The sequence below is a fragment of the Centruroides vittatus genome, unplaced genomic scaffold, assembly GCF_030686945.1.
Source record: "Centruroides vittatus isolate TY-2023 unplaced genomic scaffold, ASM3068694v2 contig_19, whole genome shotgun sequence".
Classification (NCBI taxonomy): domain Eukaryota; kingdom Metazoa; phylum Arthropoda; class Arachnida; order Scorpiones; family Buthidae; genus Centruroides; species Centruroides vittatus.
The window spans coordinates 3924448-3946768 of NW_027121169.1; the positions used below are offsets into that span (position 1 = coordinate 3924448).

The 22321-nt window shown below is 34.2% G+C and overlaps 1 protein-coding gene across 1 annotated transcript; it reads left to right on the plus strand.

The window, feature by feature from the left end:
• Positions 1–13664: 13664 nt before the first annotated feature.
• Positions 13665–21437, plus strand: LOC136970264 (cdc42 homolog). Its single transcript, XM_067264686.1, has 4 exons — positions 13665–13800; positions 16646–16828; positions 18282–18479; positions 21340–21437. Exons 1-4 carry the CDS (start codon positions 13696–13698, stop codon positions 21403–21405), a joined length of 552 nt encoding a protein of 183 aa, XP_067120787.1. The 5' UTR covers positions 13665–13695; the 3' UTR covers positions 21406–21437.
• Positions 21438–22321: the final 884 nt, after the last annotated feature.

Sequence of the window (22321 nt, forward strand, 5' to 3'; positions counted from 1 at the left end):
TAATATAAAACTAATTTTATTTACCATTTGGTTATGATTTTTGCTTCTTTTCCTGTTTATATAACATTAGAAAGAATATTGTTATATCATCTCTAAAATTATATCAACTTCTTTAATAACAAAGTGGAAGGAATAATTTTTCTTTCAAAAGTAGTTGGAATTTTTATAGCATTAGTGTGTCTGTTGTAAAAAAGGTTTTTGATTATAATACAAATGCCCTATTCTTAATTCTGTTTATGGAGTGTAATTAATGCATTTATTTATTTTTTTTTTATTTCAAGGGAAAGAGTTTTAAATACTATTTTTTCCAGTTTTTAATGAAAGTATGAATAGCATTAAGTGATGATGAGGTTAGAATAAAAAATGATATTGCTTGTTTAAGGCAACTGCAGATAATTTTATCATCAAAGAACATTTTTGTTTTCTATAGGCATAGTCTGTTTTGATCTATAGAAATATTCCAAAAGTCATTATATGTTTTGTTGAAGTGTATTAAATGAAAAAAAAAAATTGTCTTAAAGACATGATTTTGTATATGTTTCTATACAAAATGCAAGGATTAAATTTGTCTAAATTGCCTTAACTTTTTTCTTTTCAGACCCATATTATTCATGTTAAATGTTCAATAATGTGTTATGATCTTAAAAGAATGAAAAATGACATTGCAGATCTTATAGAACTCACTAAAGGAAGCAGTTCAAAATAATTTCAGAAATTTTTCAAATGTGTTTTACAATGAAACTGACAGATTTTTATTTTTCAGAGATACTGATTCAGGACTGGGTGCAGAAATTAAACTTTTGAGTGATAAGAGGTCTGTTCAAAAAATAACTGAAATTTATTTTTATTCTTCAAGTTAGATCAGCTGTTTCCAACCTTTTTTCATTAGCGTACCCCCATGGCATTTCTAACTTTCCAACAAGCAACGCATGCGCAAATCTTGCACTGCCTGTTTGTAGAGAATGTTGCTATTTTGAATTTTATTTTGACTCTTTTCTTGGTCCCCTGAGTACCTACAAATCTGGTTTTTTTTTGTGTGTGCATAATTTGGGCACCTAATACTTTCTGCCAAATTGCAACTTCTGACATGTGTACTTCCTTCATACCTCTAAGCTGGTAACGCATACATACATACATGAAAGATATTGGCTGTACAAGAAGTGTTTAGATGGCAGAAAAGAGGGTAAGGGAAGGGGGAAGTAGGCAGGAGAGCAGATAGACAGTAGAGAAAGGTAGGATCTCTCTGAATGACATACATATGGCTACAGTACTCTCTGTTTGATGTTGGTGTGCAGTTTTTATGCTGCAAGGCTGTAGTCCTCCAAAGGGTTTAAAAGAAAACCTGTGTGTAGCGAACACCAATAATTGAGTGTTGCCACAAATAGTTAAGTGTAGAAGTTATTGCCAAGTGACTGTTAGTAGGAAGACTTACATCTATTTAATACTAATAAAACTGAACATGATTGCGAATCTTAATACAGTAGAGCATCGATTATCTGACTTAATTGGGGACTGGGGTTGGTCGGATAACAGAAAAGTATGAAAAAATACATTATTAGTATAGTGTATTAGGCCTGGTTTAAATACTAGTCTCCCTTTCATGGTCGAGCCAGTGCTGCCAGCTAAAACATGCAAAAATTTAACAAAAATAATAATAAAGTAGCCAAGACATAACCAAATATTGTAGCGCCACATCACTAGCAGACATTTGAATTTGCCGACTAGAACGCGGTCGGATAATCGATGCTCTACTGTACTACTTAACAGCTAGACAGACAGCATGAAAAGGAAATGAACACAATGACAAACTAGACGAGACAAATGGACTGACAGAGACAAACAGGCAAGACCCCCAAATTTTTTTTAATATTATCTTACTAACTAACTAAACTAACCTATCATAATCTAGGACGAACCTAACCTGACGAATAAAGCTAACAAACCCTAACCTATTATATACTAACTGGAAACCAAGCTGAGTCACTAATCTAACTTACAACTAGGACTAACCGAATTTAGACAGAAAAAATAATTAAAATATAAAGTTAAAGGTAGCTACATACTGACAGTTGGAACAAAGCAAGGAAAAGCTTATTGCCATCTGTGCCCTGGAGTGAGTGTTCTCGAGAGCCCCACTAAGGGATATAAATGCGAGTAGATAATAGAACATTGTACATGTGTGAATGAGTTGTTGCAGATTGCAAGGCCAGCTGTATCCTTCAAGAATAGAGCTCTCATTAAACTATCCCTAATGTGATTGTACCTATTGCAGCAAAAAAACTAAGTGAAGTGGTGTTTGGTCCTCCTGAATACCACAATTGCATTGTGGATTGTCCCCAAGGTTAAATCTATGCAAGTATTGCTTAAAGTTGCCGTGTCCTGTAAATAGCTGAGTGAGAGTGGAACTAGGGTAAAAGTGACAAAGAATCACAGTTAAACAAATAAATAAACGTTTACTGGAATTTATTAAATAAAATAAAATAACACTTTTCTCAATCCAGCACAAAAATTTAATCAGTTAAAAAACATTTTCGACTGACTTAAGCAGTCTTCATCAGTTATCCGTTCAACAAAAAGAACAAAGAATTCAAAGTTATGTATTATAAGAAAACAAAACTCAAACTGCAGTTGCACAAGTTAATGGTAATGCGCTTGCATGCTATTCAATTCACAACAAAAATAAACAAAAACTACAAATTCAATAATATAAACATTAACATAAATAAATAATAGTGTCATCCCTGAGGATGTATCTGTTAATTTATGTTGTTATAAAACAATTTCCAGGCGGACGACAAACCGTTTGCATCCCTGTGATTAATGCACTGCATGGTTATCTGTGCCCTATAAATATATATCCACTTTTTCAAGGTGTCATATTGCTTGTCTAGGTCTTGTAGCCCTAATGATTGTAGCTTTATCCCAGAACACGCTGATATCCTGCTGTTTTGCAAATGCTGACAGTACTGTAGTGTCAATGCTTCTATTTACAGAGTATTTGTGCTCGTTTATTTGTTGCTTTAAGTTTCGCAAAGTTGTGCCAATATATACCATATCATTGTTAAACCTATGGTCTTTTATGGGTATAGAATATATTCCTGTCATGTCATTACGCTTATCCTTTCTCTTATTGTTTCCCAAAAGTCTGTATACAGTTGGATTACGTCTGTAAATTACTCGTAGATTCCTATTTCTGGCTACTTTCTTAACCATTTTATTTAGAAACGGAATATAATTAAGCACTATATTTTTTCTTTGCTCTGTATCGCGAGGTTGCCAGTTTTGTTTCTGCACTTTCATAATTAGTGCTTTGATTTCCTTTCTCCTGTAACCATGTTGCACCGCTATCTTCTGTATATATTCTAATTCCTCATAAGTGTCATATATATTCGTGCAATGGGTGTAAGCTCTTGTTATCCATGCTCGAAAAGCTGCCATTTTAAACTGTTCCAAATCTGTGGAATTCCTCTGTATGATAATGGGTTGATATACTGGTTTACGATAAATACCCGTCCTGATCTCTCCTTCCCTGCACATGATTGTTATATCTAGGAAATTAACATTATTTGCACTTTCTTGAGCCAACTCTAATGTTAATCCATACGGGTTATTGTTGATTACGTTCATAAAATGGCAAGTACTGCTATCGTTTTTCCACAAGATGAAAATATCATCAACATATCTCGAGTATATTATTATATCATTCTGGAATATGGATAGTATATTGCTTTCGAGTTTTGAAAATGTTTTTTAACTGATTAAATTTTTGTGCTGGATCGAGAAAGGTGTTATTTTATTTTAAAGAATCACAGTAGTGTCAACCTTGAGGATAAAAGTGTAGGTGATACTAGTGGTGTCGTGGTCCCAGCCGTCTTGCCAAAGAATGAAGATTTGCTTCTTGATGTGATTGTTGATGTACGAGGTAGGAATGTAACTGAAAGCACTAGTGACTGAAGACTTTGCAGCTTGTTTGGCAAGATGATCAGCAGTCTCGTTGCCGAGAACCCCTGCGTGACCTGGGACCCATTGGAAATCTATTCTAATGTCGTCGTCTAAATGTCTGAGAATGTGGTGTTTGAGATGGATGAGTTTTTAGTGGCTATCAGACTTCACAATCCTGTGTAAAGCTACCCTACTGTCACAATAAATGCGATAGTGTAAGTAGTGTCTTTTGTCTTTCCTATGCCTAATGTGAATTAAGCTCATATAAATAGCTAAAGTTTCCACCTGTGCTATTGAGCAGTACAACTAGGTACACCTGGCCTAGCAATCTGCACATTTATAGGGTCCTTACAAATGCGGAGAGATGCAATTCTTCGAACAGATAACAGTTTTTTTACGGTTAAGGACTTTGGCAGTCACATGGATCCAGACCTGTATGGCATAGAGGAGTGATGGCTGAATTGCACCCCTGTAAATAAGCTTAGTAGCATTACGGCCAAGGCCCCATGTGTTCCTAGCAATACTAATGTGGGCGTTGGCCATCTTTTTAGCTTTAATAAAAATTTATTTTTATTAAAGCTAAAAAGACGGAACACTTTAAAATGGCAACTTTTCGAGCATGGATAAAAAGAGCTTACACCCATTGCACGAATATATATGACACTTACGTGGAATTAGAATATATACGGTGATAGCAGTGCAACATGGTTCCCGGAGAAAGGAAATCGAAGCACTAATTATGAAAATGCAGAAACAAAACTGGCAACCTCGCAATACAGAGCAAAGAAAAAGTATAGTGCTTAATTATATTCCGTTTCTAAATAAAATGGTTAAGGGGATAAGCGTAATGACATGACAGGAATATATTCTATACCCATAAAAGACCATTTATTCAGTACTTTTTATTAAAAATTTAATAAAAATACTGAATAAATAATGAAAAAATTTATTGCATGTAGAGAAAATCTGGAGAAACTAGCTATGTCCTTTTCCTTGTTAACAATAAAAAATACTTTTTTCAAACAACACGTGGGAATATTGTAGAGAGTTGATAATAATAATAACAGTAACACACCCCACCATCATAAGTCCGTAGCATAATCACTAATCAAACACAAAGCTATCCCCACTACCATTGACCGACTGCACAACATTTATTGATCTGTTGCATTGTACAATCGGCAACATAAGTTTGTATTTCTATTTTTGCATTTTGATTTGTATAATAAAGTTTGTGATTGTTGCAAGGAACATTTTTTACCTAATAATTTTTTAATACTATTAATTTGTGATTCATAATATATTATTTTTTCTGCCATAATAACTTTTTTCTGTACCCCTAAACAACCTATCACATACCCTGGGTTGGGAATCGCTGAGTTAAATTATTGCTCCTTATTCCTTGTTCTCTTCAAAGTACTTCCCTTCCCTATTCACACACTTATCCCAGTGGTGTTTCCACTCTGCAAAGTAGTCCTGGTAAGCTGCTTTTGGAATGTCCTTCAATGCTTGTGATAAATTTGTTTTAGTGTGATCAATTGTGTCAAAACAGCATCCTTTCAGCACTGATTTTAGTTTTGGAAACAAAAAATCACAAGGAGCCAGGTCTGCTCAGTAGGGAGGCTGGGGAGCACAGTCATTTGATTTTTGGCACAAAACTGACAAATTGACAAGGCTGAGTGAGCAGGTGCATTGTCATGGTGAAGGAACCATGAATTATCTTGCCAAAATTCTGGTCTCTCTGCGAATTTTTTCACACATCCATTTCAAAACACATGACGTATGGTACTGATGATTGACTGTTTTACCTTGAGGCAAAAATTCAAAGTGTGCAGCTCCACTCAAATTGAAAAAAACAGTGGTGATCACCTTGACATTAGATTGAGACTGTTGTGCTTTTTTCTCATGTGTGGAGATCACTTGTAAACTTGCTGTGATGATTGAACTTTTGTCTCAATGTCATAGCCATAAACCCAACTCTTGTCACCTGTTATGATCTTTTGCATAAATGTTTTGTCATCATTGGCTTGTTGAAGGAGTTCTTAGCAAACGTCCATTCAATTTTCCTTCTGCAGTTCGGTTATCAAATGAGGAACAAATTTTGCTGCAACTCTATGCATGTTCATTTTTCCATTAAATGTCATGGCATGACCTCATTGAGATCCCATCCTCTTCTGCATGTTCTCTGACAGTCGAATGACAATTTGCAGATGCTAGATCTCTGATTTTCGGTTAATGTTACCTATGGTTCCAAGATGGCAGCTTGTCTGATTCCAGCAAGGAAATAGTGGGGACACACGTTCTAACCTAACCTAACCTATTCTAATAATTTTGTTGGTAATAATTATGGTAATTTATTAGAATAGATTAGATTAGGTTAGAATGTGCATCCCCACTGTTTCCCTTCTATTTGCTGGAATCAGAGACGGGCTGTCATCTTGGAACCATAGGTAACATTAACCTGATTTTCTAAACATGAATTTCATCAGTTGAGGTCTAAGGCCTTCCTGGTTGAGGGTCATCTTCAACTGATTGATGACCACTTTTGAATTAGGTAATCCATTTGTAACACTACATATGATCTAGAGCAGGGGTGGCCAACAAGTCGATCGCAGTCGATCGCTAGCGATGTCTTGACTTAATGTATTATATTTGTAACCAAACGCAACTGTATGCATGCAGTTATGACTCGACTCATAAGCAGTGAGTTCACTTCGTACTGAAACAGTGTATAAACATAGTATGTATTTCGCAATTCCCCCTCCCCACTTAGACTATGCCTATGACAACAAGTCAATCGCGACACATTTTTACGATAAAAAGTAGATCTTATGTACACAAAAGTTGGCCACCCCTGATCTAGAGCATCACCTCTATAAGCTTGATTCAAAAGTTGAAATGTTTCTGTAAAAATTTTCCCCAATTTCATGCAAAACTTCATGTTGCTCCCAAAAATTACACACTGCAAAAATTGCCACAAACACTGAAACACCTTTCACTCAAAAACAAAAATGCAGGAACAAAACGAGATAAGAACAATTCGAAAAAGCAGCTTACTCAGTAGGTTATTACAAACATAGTGTTGCCAACCTCATGATGCTAAGACACTGTTTCTGCCCAATTCAAAAAGTTTGATTATTTTTTGAACAGATCCTGTATGATGATATGCAACCTAATACTTTTGTATTTTTTAATAAAATATGCACATAACTTTGATTGTCTCAAAAAATATACATTAATAGCAACTTTGACAAAATATGACTTTGGGCTATCCTGTATAAAGAACAGTATTTATAGAACATTATATTGTTCTGGCTGTAGAAAAATCTGAAAAGTTTCTTTGATCATCAGTTTGCCTTAATAATAATACATTCTTACATGGTCTGACAAAGGAAAGTTATGACATGATTCTTGTGAATTTCTGTAATACTGCTTGTGTAGATAAGCCTTTGTATCAATCTTTATTTGCAAAGTAAGAAAGTGCACTTCTCAAATGTTTTCGAGAAACTCTTAAATCTCTCTGAATATTTTAACTTTAAATTTTTTCAGAACCTTTCATATAGTTTGGCAGCAGTATTCCTTACTGATACTTGCGAGATTGCTGGTTTGGTTCTCATCAAGTGAACTTTTTTTTGAATCAGTACCGTTCTTACATAAAATAATTGTAATCAGTTGGGTTTATACATTTTGTCTATTTATTTACTATTAAAAATATAGATTTTTTTCTCTTCCTTAAAAATTTTTTTTCTGGAATTATCTGTTAAAAATATACTTAAAATTTGTTTGTAAAACCTGAATAATTATATATTTGATTTTGTTATGATATATATATATTAAGTTAGTTTTACTGTCTGCTTGTCTTATGAGCTATGAAAAGTCATTACATCTCTGCAAAACACATTTAACACTTAACAATATTTCTAGAAAACAAAATGCAACACTGGAGAATAACATTATGCCACATCAAAACAACCTAAGCCCACCAGTGGCTGAATGGATAAAAATCACTGAACACTGATAGTTGGTCACGGGCTTTGTGCTTTACCAAATGGCTGGAGTTTTCCATGTGGCATTTTCTGGGTTTTCTTCATGTTTGTAATACCTAAATACAGATGTTTCCCATAGGTTCTTCTGTGAAGTATCTCCTTTCAGCAAATTGCCCACATGTCATGTTTACATACACAAATAAACTAAACCAATCAAAACGAGCTAAATACATATAAAGCAAGGCATTTTCCAGGGAGACCCATTAAGTCCACTTTGGTTTTCTGGCTTTAAACCAACTTTCCAATAGGTTAAGCAGCAACAAATATGGATACATTCTCAAACATGAAAGAATAACACACTACATATTATCAACAAACAAACAAATGCCATTTAAATCAGCAGATACTTTATACAACTCTACACAACTAAAGTGGATGTTTTCAGCCTTAGAGAGACCATCTTCATGCTGTTACAATTAGAACAGCTTTAAAAAGGATGAAAATGTTTACTTTAGTTGTGTAGAGTTATATAAAGTATCTGCTGATTTACAAGAAGGTTTTGTTGTTTATTTTTAATAATAATTTTGAAATATGATGCATATGAAATATGGATGACATAAAGCTGCATCCATGCAAGCAGATAAATCACCTATTAGAAATAACACACATTTACTCTACTAACATTTAAATGGAGTTTGGCCTGGAGAAATGCAGAATACACAGCTGAAGAAAGATGATTTTGTACTCAGAAATGGAGATGTTATTCAATCCATGGATGAGGGTAGTACAGATATTTAGGATTCCAGTAGTACAAATTCATAGAACACTATCCTTTCGTTATTCTTTATTTTATTTGTACAATAACATATTAAATTCAATATTAACATAAATCTGAATGCAAAAACACTTTTTTAAAGCAGTCAACACGTCTCACTGTCAGTACCAACATATTCATTTGGAGTTGTATATTAGTCACGTATAGAACTACAATAACTCGAAAGGAAAATGTATGCAATATTAACAAAACATAAAACACTATCCTAAATTGACAATAGAAAGGCTAACTTTTCCTCATAGAGGATGAGACCTGAGATATTTTAAACCTCTAGAAAATTTTTCACAAATAAAAAACGTCACCATTGCACAACAGTAATTCTTGCAGATGAAATCAGTAAATCATTAAACTTACACAAGCTTGTGCACTTTCTGTACAGTGTTAGATCCAGGTCAGACACCGTCAAGCAATCTTGGGATCAGAATGAGCTTTGTGGTAGACATCCCTACAATTTCAGCCAGGATCATATTGACAGAACTCAAAACGAATCATTGGAAAGAATGAAATTCTTGGCAGGATTTCTTAAAATATACTTTGGTAATTAACATTGCTTTAAGAACTGCGATTTTCAAATGTTTTTTTTTTCCTCTCGTCCATAACTTATTTATAAAAGAATAGACCCTTTCTACGAGTTTATTAGTGCCGGGCAGACAAAATATATTTAATAATTATACGAAAGTTCTATGATTCAAATTACTGGTGTGAAAGTGTTTGAACAATTCTACCCAACGACTGTCGATTGAAACATTCCAAGTATTCATTCTGTCACTTTTTGCGGTGTAATGTAGTTAGAAATAAGAGAATACTCATCAAATACTTCTGTATCTTGATTACAATTAATAAATCCCTTTTCAATCAATACATCTATTACACTGAATTTCTTCCTGTGTAGGTATTTTGGTTAAATTTCTCAAATATTTCTAATTCTTCAAAAAACAAAGTCCACTGCTCCAAATATTCTTTGCCTATTTTATAGAACTCAGCAGCTGTAGTTTTCATATATTCTTTGTCAGCACCACTGAAGCCGCTTTCTTGCAATTTTGCCATTATATTACGAACGGAGTGAGGAAGAATCAGTACTTTGTTCCAAGACCGAATTGTTGATTTATTTCTTCCGTGACTTCAATTGACCCCTGATCTTTAACACAGCTTGATGGAACGTTGCTGATTGTGCATGCATAAAAAAAGCAATAATTCAGAGTTAGGATTTTGTGGACAACGGGATGATAATCTCATTACTTCAAATAAATGACCACAATGCTCCTTTCGGATGTTTCATACAATTACGAGTGTGGCCTTATTCATCTCTGAAATCCATATTAACCATAGTTAATATCACGGGTATAAAACCGTACACAGCCAACTGTGTATAAGTAATTTTCAGAAAACAGGATTTGAAAAGCAAAACTAGCAAATTTTATGTAACCGTTTGGAATTTTACATATCTATCTATAGTTCCAAATACAACGTGTTGAATATAATAGAAATACTCTATAAAAATTTTGGAGTTAGCCGCTTATACTTCTATCTATATCATGAAATATAAAAAACACGCCGTTGTTGGCTTGGGATGTACACAATAACTAAAAGTAGTTTAGGAAATTTAATTATAAGAAATCAAAAATTATATAAAATGATTAGGTGCAGATATTTAAAAAATAAAAAGATCGTCTAATCTACGATAATGATCATATCGATATAGCAGAAATGTAATTCCATAGTCCATAGTCAGTTTTAAGATATAAATGGATTGATTCACAACTTCTAGTTATGCGAATTAAATAGCACATTTGATTAATAATCGCCGAAATAGAATATAATTGATTATTAATAGTTTCTTCGTTCTGAGAAGAATATTAAAATATACTAAATAATTAATGAAAAATGGCGGAATAAATACCGCGCCATCCATAAAGTAAACCTAGTAGCGAATGGAAGTTTTGAAATTAAGTCCAGTCAAGCTTTCCAGAAAAGAATTTTTGATTAAAATATATTAATTTTCGTGCTTTTCAACAGTAGTAGTGATTTAGATATGTCAATAAATAAAATTATTTTATTTGCATTAAAGTGTTGTGCATAATTTAAGAGATCAACAATAATTTTCCATTAGAGAGTTATAGATTCATTCCATTTAGAAGAAATCGCCACTGCTTTCAAGAAAATTATCCCATTGACGAACTGAGTTAACGATTCTTGTAGAAGTCGCCCGGCTACAGCATAAAAATCGAAACTTTCAAAAACTTTTTCAGATGACCGATCACCCGCTGTAAAGTCCAGATCTCTTACTGGACTTTATAGCAGGTGATCCAGGAGCTTCCCATTTAAGTGTCCAACTTCTGCTGGACGGCATGTCAACGTGGGATGCGTATTGTTGCAACCTTAAAGGAATTTTGCACACCATTTCAAAATGGTTGTTTTGGACAGGCACTCATTCCCATACATCTTTACCATTCTGCGATTTCCTCCCGCAGCCAAAAACAGGATAACGTTATGTTGAATACATTTCGAAGTATTTTGTAGAAACAATACCATCAATATGTTTACCTCGCGTTCTACACGCAATTCTGAGTGCAACAAATACTTCACTAATTGCAGTCTGGATCATCGACTCATTCTAGACACGACTCATATCATACATGCAGCTCTGTAGAACGAAAACTTTGATCAACCCTTATATCATTATCAGATAAAATTCTTGTTATAAAATGCAAAATAGACTAAGTGACTAGTATAACTAATTAGAACAGAGAAAGAAATCAATATTTAAACTACTATTATATTGCCATTATCAATACTCCAGATGAGTATAATGTATAGCATTTCATAAAAACGAAAAAGTATGCTTTCTATTAAAAGAAAGTGTTTCTTTAAGTGAAGAATGCATGTTCTTGATTAGGGATTTTCTTTTAAACTCTTTCCGCCCTGTGGGCACTAAGAGGGCCTCTTTTAGAAGGCCCATTATGGGTTCGGCCAGGCCCACAATGGGGCGACCGGGTGGTGAGGGACGGGGCCCGACATATACGAACGGACTACCCCCCGAAAAATTCCTGGGGATTATTCGACCCGTTCGGATTCGGCCGGTCTGATTAGGGATTTGGTCAAGCTTTTGTTATAAAACAAGCATTTGCCTTTGAAAGAAGTATTGTTAAAATTTATTTACAAGAAAAATCAATTTCAATTTTATTATAGACCGCTCTAGGCAGCCTACCGCTCTGAGGGGTCCGGAATCGAATCCAAACGAGTCGATAAAACCCCAGAAATTTTTGGGAATGAATGATCCCGTCCTCACTACCCTAACGTATCATTGTGGGCCTGGCCGAGCCCATAATGGGCTAGCTAAAAGAGGCCTTCTTAGTGGCCACAGTGCAGAAATAGTTAAAAAAAAAAAACATTTGCTCATATGCTATTACAGTGGAACCTTGCTTAACGAGCATAATTCGTTCCAGGGTCTTACTTGTAATGTGAAACAATTTTTCTCATAGAAATTAATGTAAAATACGATAATGCGTTCCACGCGAAAAATATACTCAAATATTTTATGTGTAATGTTTATTCAAAGAAAATTATACAATAAACATTGTTAAGGAGTGTGAATCATCATCATTTCTTCTAGTGCAGAATGAACCAACCTGAAATGCGAATTCGATTTACAGAAAACCAAAAAAAAAAAATCAGATAATTTGTCTGATAATCACACCAACCGATATACCAAATTCTTGGGCTTTGCAAAGGCTATAATTAAATGTTAGAAATTAATTAATTTGACTAGGGGTAGACAGTTATGTTTCCATCTCGTGTTAAATTTAATAATTATAAATAGTTAATTTTTAATTCTGACATTCCTGGAATTTAATTTGGAATCGGTCATTAAATTTAATACAAGATGGCAGCATAAGTACCTACCTCTAGTCAAATTAATTTCTAATATGAAATTATAGCTTTTACGTAGCCCAAGAATTTTGCATATCATTTGGCGTGTTTATTATATAACGGGCTATGGTTTTTGATGTTTATACGTAATATGTGTTGGAAAAAGTTTGGAAAAACGTGTGATCACAAGCGACGCTAAGATGCTAGCTGAACGAGTGCTAGATGGAGCATGCGCACAATCCAGGACTTCCTCTCCTGGCCATTCGTTATGCGAGGTGCTCGTTAAGCGAGGTTTTACTGTATACTCTTTTAGGAAAAAATTTAAAAAAATAAATGCTTGTACCTGCAAGCATTTATTAAATATTTGCTAGAGTTATCAATAATTGTTTGAACAGTTTTAGTTCCCCCTTATCAGCATAAATTCTACGATAATAAGCAAAATGACTTTCTAGACTTCGGCAAACAAGCATGCTTCGATCAATGGGCTGTACAATTTACTAAGAACGGTCATTTGTAAAAACAGTAGAACAATTTGAGCTACATCCACTTTGAATGCTGGCAGCGAAGTAACTGTCTGGTTCACAGGCTGCTGCATAGGAGGAATAACGTTATCACGCTCGTGACTTTCGGTCAGCAAACACTCCTCGAGGCTTGCATTCTTTTGCGTGGTGAATTTGAAATTAAAGTTGCTTTAATTAAAACTCTTGCCGCATATATAAAGGGATTGTCGTAATTAATTTCTCAGCGTTAAGCAACGAATACCTGTTAGATGTATACTGTTGATAAATATCAGTTGAATGTAATAAATGTGACACAGTAACACTCCATTTGTTATCTTGTTGATAATAAATTCAAAATGATTGCATTTACAGTTACTTTAGATATACTCCAATAGATATATAGTAATTTTTATAAATCGCCAGGTTTATGAAGTGTTAGTATCTACATACAAGTTATCAACATTTCATAAATTATTAGTAATAATTAAAATTATCTTTCCTAAGTCAGTTTTGGAGAGAAAAATAATTATATTCTAAGTGTAGACGAGTTAAGACTGTAATAATGCAGGCTGTAAAATGCGTTGTCGTAGGAGACGAGGCAGTTGGTAAGACAAGTTTGCTTATTACTTATACAACAAAGCGTTTTCCACCTGTAAATATTCCTCCGGTAAGTAGTCAATTGATGTTTTTTTTCTAATTTATAAGGATGCAGATAGATTGTTACAATATTAAATAACATCCGAACATTTGGGATCGGTTGATAAAGATGTTAAAGTAATGAATATCGCTTTAACCCAGCGGGCATAAGCATGAAATATTTGAACCTCTTTGAGGCAACCTGTGTGAAATACCCTCAAGTCCGGGTACATTTAGTCCGGGTGGTCATTGGTCAGTAAAGGGGTGGTTTTGCTTAAGGAGGATTAAAAAACAATGAGTCATATAGAATTAAAATATTCTTCTAAGAAAATATAATTATCTAAGAGGGTAATTAGCTTAAAAGAGTTTGACATTTGAGTGGTCACTATATTATTAATATATATATATCAGTATTATTTGTTTCTTCTATATAATATGCTATATAAAGATAGATACTATATATATATATATATATGTAGTAGTATTTGTTTTATTATACATATATATGATATAATAAATCAAATAATACTGATATTTATCACATGATATTTCGTTACAAAATATCATGTGACAAATATCAATATTATTTATTTTCTTATTCTCTGAAATTAGTAAGATAAACTTTTTCAGATAAAAATACTAGCAAAAATATTATCAGTTTGCAATAATTCAGTTCTAAATCATAACAATGCTCTATAACAGAAATCGTTTTTCTAACTTTCTGTTATTATAATATATATTGTTTTGTTCAGAAAGTGTACGCTTTTACATCAATTTGATGTATTGTCTTTAATTTTACCATAAATAAGTTTAAAAACGACGTCAAATTGACGTAAAAGTGTACACTTTCTGGGCGAAACGAACAAGCCTATGTACAAGACACATACTTTTAAGGGATAGCGATGTACACGATAGTACTTAATGTGGTCCCATTTGGAAGGTGTAATACCTGGAACAGTGTTTTCAACGACAGACGAACTGATTCTCTATCCAAACAAATACATCTGAGATGTAAAAAATTGCACCAAGTAAAAACTTACGACAATTTAGACGACGGTCAAATATTTTCATATGAGTTTTTCTTTGGTAAAGATAAGCTTGGCGCTTCGAAGCGAAATGTAGAAAAGAATAATACAGGTAAAAATCTTATGGGTACCGCTTCGAAGCGTAATTTACTTGACACAATTTTTTAACAACTCCCCGCCGAGACATCGAGAGTCACTCTCTATGACGGTCCTCACACGCTGGGCGAAAAATTTGCAACATGTCCTATATAAACTACACTTTTTAAGTGTCCCACACCCGAAATTTATACATATTAAGATCCGCAAAATGAGGTGGCCAGGGGTGGGAAATACAGGGCTAATCACTCTGTTATCTGTGAAATGTAGAAACTGCTGTATGCATCATCTGATATGTGGAAACGTTGTTTTTTTTTTTTTTTAACTCTTTCCGCCCTCTGGGCACTAAGAGGGCCTCTTTTAGTAGGCCCATTATGGGTTCGGCCAGGTCCACAATGGGGCGACCGGGTGGTGAGGGACGGGGCCCGACATATCCGAACGGACCACCCCCCGAAAAATTCCTGGGAATTAATCGACCCGTTCGGATTCGATCCCGGGTCTCCCAGAGCGGTAGGCTGCCACCTTGACCGCTCGGCCATCCGGCCGTCCAGGAAACGTTCTGTTTGACACGAAATGGTTGACTGAAGGAATTGTCGCTGTTGCAGCTGGGGTGCTACAAAAGTGTTAAGCATCTCTCACTATGGACCAATGGGGCTAGCTTCTTTGAAGAAAAATGGCCGAAGGATAAATGTGGTTGTGAATCCTCATCTAACTATAACTTTAGGTGAGTGCAATTGAAATCTACTGTAAAACATGAAATGCGACAATCACAAGTATCTACCGTTCCATAAGGTATTTCATATATTTTGTTGATCCACAACATCTTCATGTCTGCGACATCAGAAGTGTGAAGTGAATAAAACCACTAAACACTGGTAGTTCGTCGCGGATTCACGCCTTGCCAACTGGTTAGTTACAAAAAGTTTTTCGGGTTTTCTTCAAGTATGTTAGACCTAATAAGGGCTAGTTTCCCATAGAAAGTCCTCCCGGAGCATCCTCCCTTGGCAGCTTGTTTACTGTTGCGTTACCTCATATTATGAATCTAATCCAGTCCATTGCTACGACACATCCACTTTCTGCAAAGAAAGTCAATGAAAAGATCAGTCGGCTTTTTCTGTTGGAGGCAAGCAATTGCTGCTTATGACTGGTCTTATATGACCAATAATGCACCAACTTTCTCAGTATCTTTTATACTGCATCATAGCATACACCCAACATTGCACGTGCACTACTGGAACCTGCAACAATATTTATTGACTGTACAACAATAGTTGTGTTAATTTCTTCAACGACATGTAAAGCGGTAGGTTTGGAGCCTCTGTCTAGGGTAAAACTCCTAGACATCAAGTTTCTCGAATTTAGTATCATACTTCTGGGAGCTTGTGGAGTCAATGGTCCTTGACTGTGAAATTCTCGAAGTGCAACTGTAGCATTGCCATTGTTTTCATTGGGTTGCAATTTTCAAAATATGTAAATTTGTAGACCTAAAAATTCTCACTGTCGTTTGTCTGGTGTCTATCATGGTGTCAGTTTTTGAAATCAAACCATCTTTAGTTCGATTTAGAAAAACTTAAGAAACCCAAAATTCACAAAAACAATGTTGTAAACATTGTTTTTATGAATTTCAATTTCACTAATTACTCGGCATTCAAGTCTTCCTTCACTCTTTTAAACAAAACATGTAATGGCCAGTTAACAAATGTCTATTTTTAACTGACTTCAGCATTTTCTTAACAAATTAATTAATCTTTGCAGGCATTTGAAAACTATGCAATGACACTAATGGTCGATGGCAAGTCATTTAAATTGGATTTATTTGACACAGATGGAAAAGAATGCTATGATATGATAAGGACCTTAACTTATCCTCAAACAGATGTTGTTTTGATCTGTTTTTCTGTTGTTTCTCCTTCATCTTTTGAAAATGTGAAAATAAAAGTAAGTATTTTTGGAATTAAATATTATCTGTCAAATATTTTTAAAATAAATTACTAAAATTTTGTAAGGAAAATAATAAAATAATGTCTAAGAAGCTAGTTTCTCGTTTTTATAATGTTTGATTAATATTTGGATAAAATATCGCCATATAAATATATTAAAATTATCACTCTTTATAAATGCTAATTGCTAATTGAAACCTAAGATTAAAAATATTTTTTCTACTGTAAATCGTGTTTATTGTATAGCTTATTTATTATATAATATGCCAACAATATGTTATATCTGGAAACGGCGTGCTCTCTTCTTATACGAAGATCAAAATTTTGCAATTGTTTTGATTCCTGTTTGCGTTTTACTTTCCTGACATGTTACCTACACGTAACAAGGGAAAGTATTGAAATTGTGTTAAATTTGACCCTCCAACTTTGTTGCAAATCCACGTATCCATGTTTTGAGACTTTATGAACCCAAAAAAGTTAAAAAAAAAACGAAGAAAAATTTCGTGGATTTGTGTATGGGAATGCATTTAGTTTGATATCTCAGGATGGTGGTAATGATCAAGAAATGAAATTTTCCATGGTAGATTATGTATAAGGGGCATTGATGCTGTTAAATTTTGGTGGTTAAAAGTCGAGGGAGTGGGGAGATAGAGGGTGGTTACGTGTCATAACTCGAGTGACACGTAACCACCCTCATTCACACCAACCGATTCACAAATAAGACCTTCATTCACACCAACCGATATACCAAATTCTTGGGCTTTGCAAAGGCTATAATTAAATATTAGAAATTAATTAATTTGACTAGAGGTAGACAGTTATGTTTCCGTCTCGTGTTTTTCTTCAACGACATGTAAAGCGGTAGGTTTTGAAGATTTTACTTGTTATTAGCATACATAATTTTGTTTCTTTTAAAAAAATATCGTCTCTCCTCTCAAAATTCTTTTCCCATTTTATAATCAGTGGCCGAGGGGATAAAACCACTGAACGCTTAGTTGGTCGTGGGTTCGCGCGTCGCCACGTGGATTTTTCCGTGTTTTCTTTACGTCAGTAACACCTAAATAGGGATCAGTTTCCCATGAAGGATCTCCCGGAGGCATTTCCCTCGGCATCGCCCATGTGTCGCGTTGCCTTAATCTAATAAAACCCACCTACCCATTTTATAATAATTAACAACATAAAAATTATTTTTTAAATTAAATCAAATAACAGCCGGAAAAGTTATACAACTCATTGCTAGGTTTTTAAAAATGATAAAATATACTGCTACAGACAATGCAACAGCCTTTATTGCACTGTTTATTAGTTTCCAAAAACAAGAGCATATTAAAGATTACATTTATCTCACTTTATCATCACAGCTTTATCTAAAATTAATTATTTATTAAATAAAGCTAAATAAAGTTATTATTATAAATTATAAGTTTACAAATAACAAATTTTACTTACAGTGGCTTGCGGAAGTCACTCATCATTGTCAGAAGACACCATTCCTATTGGTAGGGACAAAGATTGATCTTCGAGATGATGCTGCTACCATAGAAAAGTTAGCAAAAAATAAACAGAAGCCAATAACTATTGAACAAGGAGAGAAATTAGCTGAAGAACTAAAAGCAGTGAAATATATTGAATGTTCTGCATGGACTCAGGTAATCTTGAAATTTCACAATTATTTAAAGAATTGTGTTAAACTTAGAAACATTTTCAACTGTCTTGAAAGATAATTACAGAATAAGATCAGGCATCAAAATGTTTATAATATTTCCTTGAATTATTTTATTCTGTCATCAGCACACCAAATAGAACGATTCACAAAAAAGAAATTTCAAATGTAAATATTCAAATTATCAATTGTATAATTTGATATTTTATTTTCGTGGATTTTTATGCACGTTTTGTTTGGCCTGCTGATGCTGTATTATTAATAAAATAGTCTGAAAAAATTTGTAAAATGGAAAACATTAACGAACTTTGAACTATATTCACAGTTCATTACTTAATCCCGCACTCAATTATCCTTAATGTCAGTAATCCGGCATTCTCAGAAAAGTTGGCATATTCTTGTAATAATCTGAGATGCTTCGAATCTGAATTTGTTTGGACATGTGTTACGCTAAAGATCCCGGTGGAAATGAAGAGTTGTAGTCGTGCACGTTGCTACATGTCGGGGTTGTCGACAGTGCCATGGAGAACGATGTGATCTTAATATTGTAGCTACACACTGTATCTTCAGACTGATTAAAGATATGCGTAAACAATCAAAAACATACAACAGTGTATGCTAATATAAAATGTACGCAGAGTCTGCAATATTTGGATCGCGTTTAGCTTGTAGAGTTTTATAAAATGTAGCTTGTAGAGTTTTGAAAAAAAAAAAAACAAAAACGCTCGGTAATCCGGTACTAACCTGGGCCGTGTTCAGTAACGCAGAAATCTTGCTAAGTCTAGTTATGTTGTGATGTTGAACTCGTTTCTAAGTACTGCTTTACTCCTCCCACCGCTAGCTTCCTTTATCTATTCTTAGCTCCGCCCACTAAGCCACTCAGAATTCTAACTTAGATGTTCTGCGTTACTGAACACGGCCCTGGTTTCGTAGGTGCCGGTTTAACAAACTTCTACTGTAATAGAATAATTTATACTCGTTAATTTGTATACAAGTTGATAATACAACCATCTAATTTAGGAGAAAGTCTATTAATTCAAATTGTACTTCACCGCTGGGGCAAATGGCGACAAGACTCTCTACACTATATCAATGATGCCATTGACAGTATAGAGAGGCATATGTTAATCCCGTCTGCGAACATATTTGACATATCACTTATACATAATCGGAAAGGCCTACTTTTAGTACACATGGAATGAACAAAATATTTGTGGCTCGCTTATCTATGTCACTGACTTGCTTACTTAGCTGCTGTCACTTGTTGCATCTAATATTGAATCTCATCCATTCATTGAGCAGCTTACAGTGAAATATCCGACGTCTTTCACAGCTATTGTGCCAGAGAGATAAATAAGAAAATTCACTATATTTTCAGGAAACGAAAGCGAAAATACTGTATAAGTTATTTATGTTTTCCTGAAAACAAAGAAATAAAATTTTGACAATTAGGTTTGAGTATGTCGACACAAGGGTAAATTTAAGGCAAAAAAGGTTAGTTTTTAAGACCAGCTGAGTTCATTTTAGAAAAGTTGCAGGCTCGGTTTTAGAGAATGTTCTCCTATTTTGTCTGGTAAGAACACGAGCATGTATTGGAATAAGAGGGCTTAATAAGAAAACATACTTTGATAATAATAGAAGTACTGTGCATTATGGAAAACGATGTTCAAAATTACAAATAAAGGACAGTGGATATCATGGTGATAATGTATACAATTCCAATAAATTAGCCAATGCTAATACCTTAAATATTTGATTTGTAATTTTTTATATTGCGCTGCAAGTTTTAGATGACATTCCCACTGTCGTCCGTCCTTAGCATAGAGATAAGCACATTCATTTAGCGATTCAAACAGAAAAATGTTACTATGTTAATAAAACAATACATTGTATATTGCCTTTTCAGTTCTTCCTTAATATACTGTATTGTGTTACTCAAACACCTGTATGTAGCCGAGTGGATAAAACCACTGAACGCTGGTAGTTGGTCGTAGGTTCGCGCCTTGAAAATGGGAGGACTTGTGAGCTTTCTTCACGTTTGTAACACCTAAATTGGAGCCAGTTTTCCAAAAAAAGTCTTCCGGTAGGCATCGCCCATTTGTCACATTGCCATACATGAATAAACTGCTGTAGAATTCTATGAAAGTAGTGTTAATCTCAAAGATCACTCATTATCCAAGAATACAATTTTTTGTTTTTTAATGTAGTAATTAACAGCTTGACTAATTCATAAATTTTTTCAGCTTACTCAGTACAGTCAAACCTGTTTTTATGCGGTCTTTTTTTGTGCGATTTTTTATTTGTGCGGTATAGTTGGCGACTAGTCTCGTGCGATTCGTCATGTCTCACGTTGACTTATTATAGCTAAATAAACTTATTATAGCATAAATGAACTTATTATAGTAATATTATTGCATGAATATGCGAAAAATGAAATAATTTATTTTTTAAGTAAAAAAAACAGCACCTGGACAAAAATATGTAAAACAGACGATAGACGAGACGATGCAGTCAAGTACTGACATCTGTTGTCAATAAATTCTATTTCGTACGGTTTTGAGTTATTTTCTATGTGAGACTTTTTTTATGCGGTCCCTATTGACCGCATAAAAAAATATATTTTTAATTGTGTTGCGAAAACTATTTTTTATAGCCACTCGTGAAGTTTCGTGCGATTTTTTTATGCGTTTTTTTATGCGGTCTCTATCCACCGCATAAAAACAGGTTTGACTGTACATAAGAGGAATTGAATATATCAACAATTACTCTACGTTCATTTATCGTTATTTATAGTCATTTAGCATTTAATAAGTATGGATTCTTTAATAATGATATTTTTCTTACAGAAAGGACTAAATGTATTGGATGAAGAAATACGTAAAGCAATACGTGCTACTTTGAGTGCTTTGTAAGTGAATTTAGAAAGCGAGTCATCAGCTTTCTTGTGTGTTTTTTTGTGTAAATCTTTCAGAAGAGTGTGAAAAATAGGTAAACAATGTAACGTCTCGTATAAGCCTACAAGCGTTTTGCTTTTCCAATAATTTTATTTACTTGAGATTTTAATAACGGCTTAAAATTATCGTTTCTTCATATGGATACGTGGGATGTAAAACATGAAGGCAAACTAAAAATTAAACTTTATTTTTCTTATAAACTTTGATGTTATTTTCTTTTTTATTGACTCAGTAATTGAAGAAAATACAGTAAACTGATTCAAGTTGAGAAGAAATGAGCAAAGCGGGCTTTTAATAAGTGAAGTTCGTTATTCTGGCACAATAGTTGTGGATGGTCATATATTTCGCTGCAAGCTGACGCAATGCACCGCGTGTCATTCAACACGCGGTGCATTGCATTGTCTTGCTTACTTAGCTTATCATCCGCTGACTGCCGGATGGCCTAGGACTTAGGCTCTAGGCGCTTAGGGTATCGGCCTATCGAGTTCGGACCAGCAACTCCCCAGGAATTTTTTATTGGCGGTGTATCCCGGATATGTTGGGCTTCATGACCGAACCCATTATGACCATGGAAGAAAGCTTTGCGTGGTTTAAAGCCTTGCGTGAGTGACAGGCAAGGTTTTAAACCAATAAACATACCAAATGTTGCTTCCCTGTAAATAACAAAAATTGCAGTAATAAAATTAAGTTTAATCATTTGATTTATAAAACATAAGGACGAGGTAGAAATATGCAAAAATTTCCATGAATTCTAGCAGTTTCACCAATAAAGAACTGACCTTGATCGCACGTGCTCAATTTCCGCGCGTGCTGATCGCTTAGAATTACAGTAGTGGCCAAAAGTAGAGCTATTCTTGACAAATGTTTTAAAAAT

What these genes read in the sequence shown, in the direction of transcription:
- LOC136970264 (XM_067264686.1), top strand. Translation starts at nt 13,696, where the DNA reads ATGCAGGCTGTAAAATGCGTTGTCGTAGGAGACGAGGCAGTTGGTAAG. An exon ending in CACCTGTAAATATTCCTCCG is followed by an intron (nt 13,801 to 16,645) that starts GTAAGTAGTCAA and finishes TAATCTTTGCAG; the next exon opens with GCATTTGAAAACTATGCAAT. An exon ending in TTGAAAATGTGAAAATAAAA is followed by an intron (nt 16,829 to 18,281) that starts GTAAGTATTTTT and finishes TTTTACTTACAG; the next exon opens with TGGCTTGCGGAAGTCACTCA.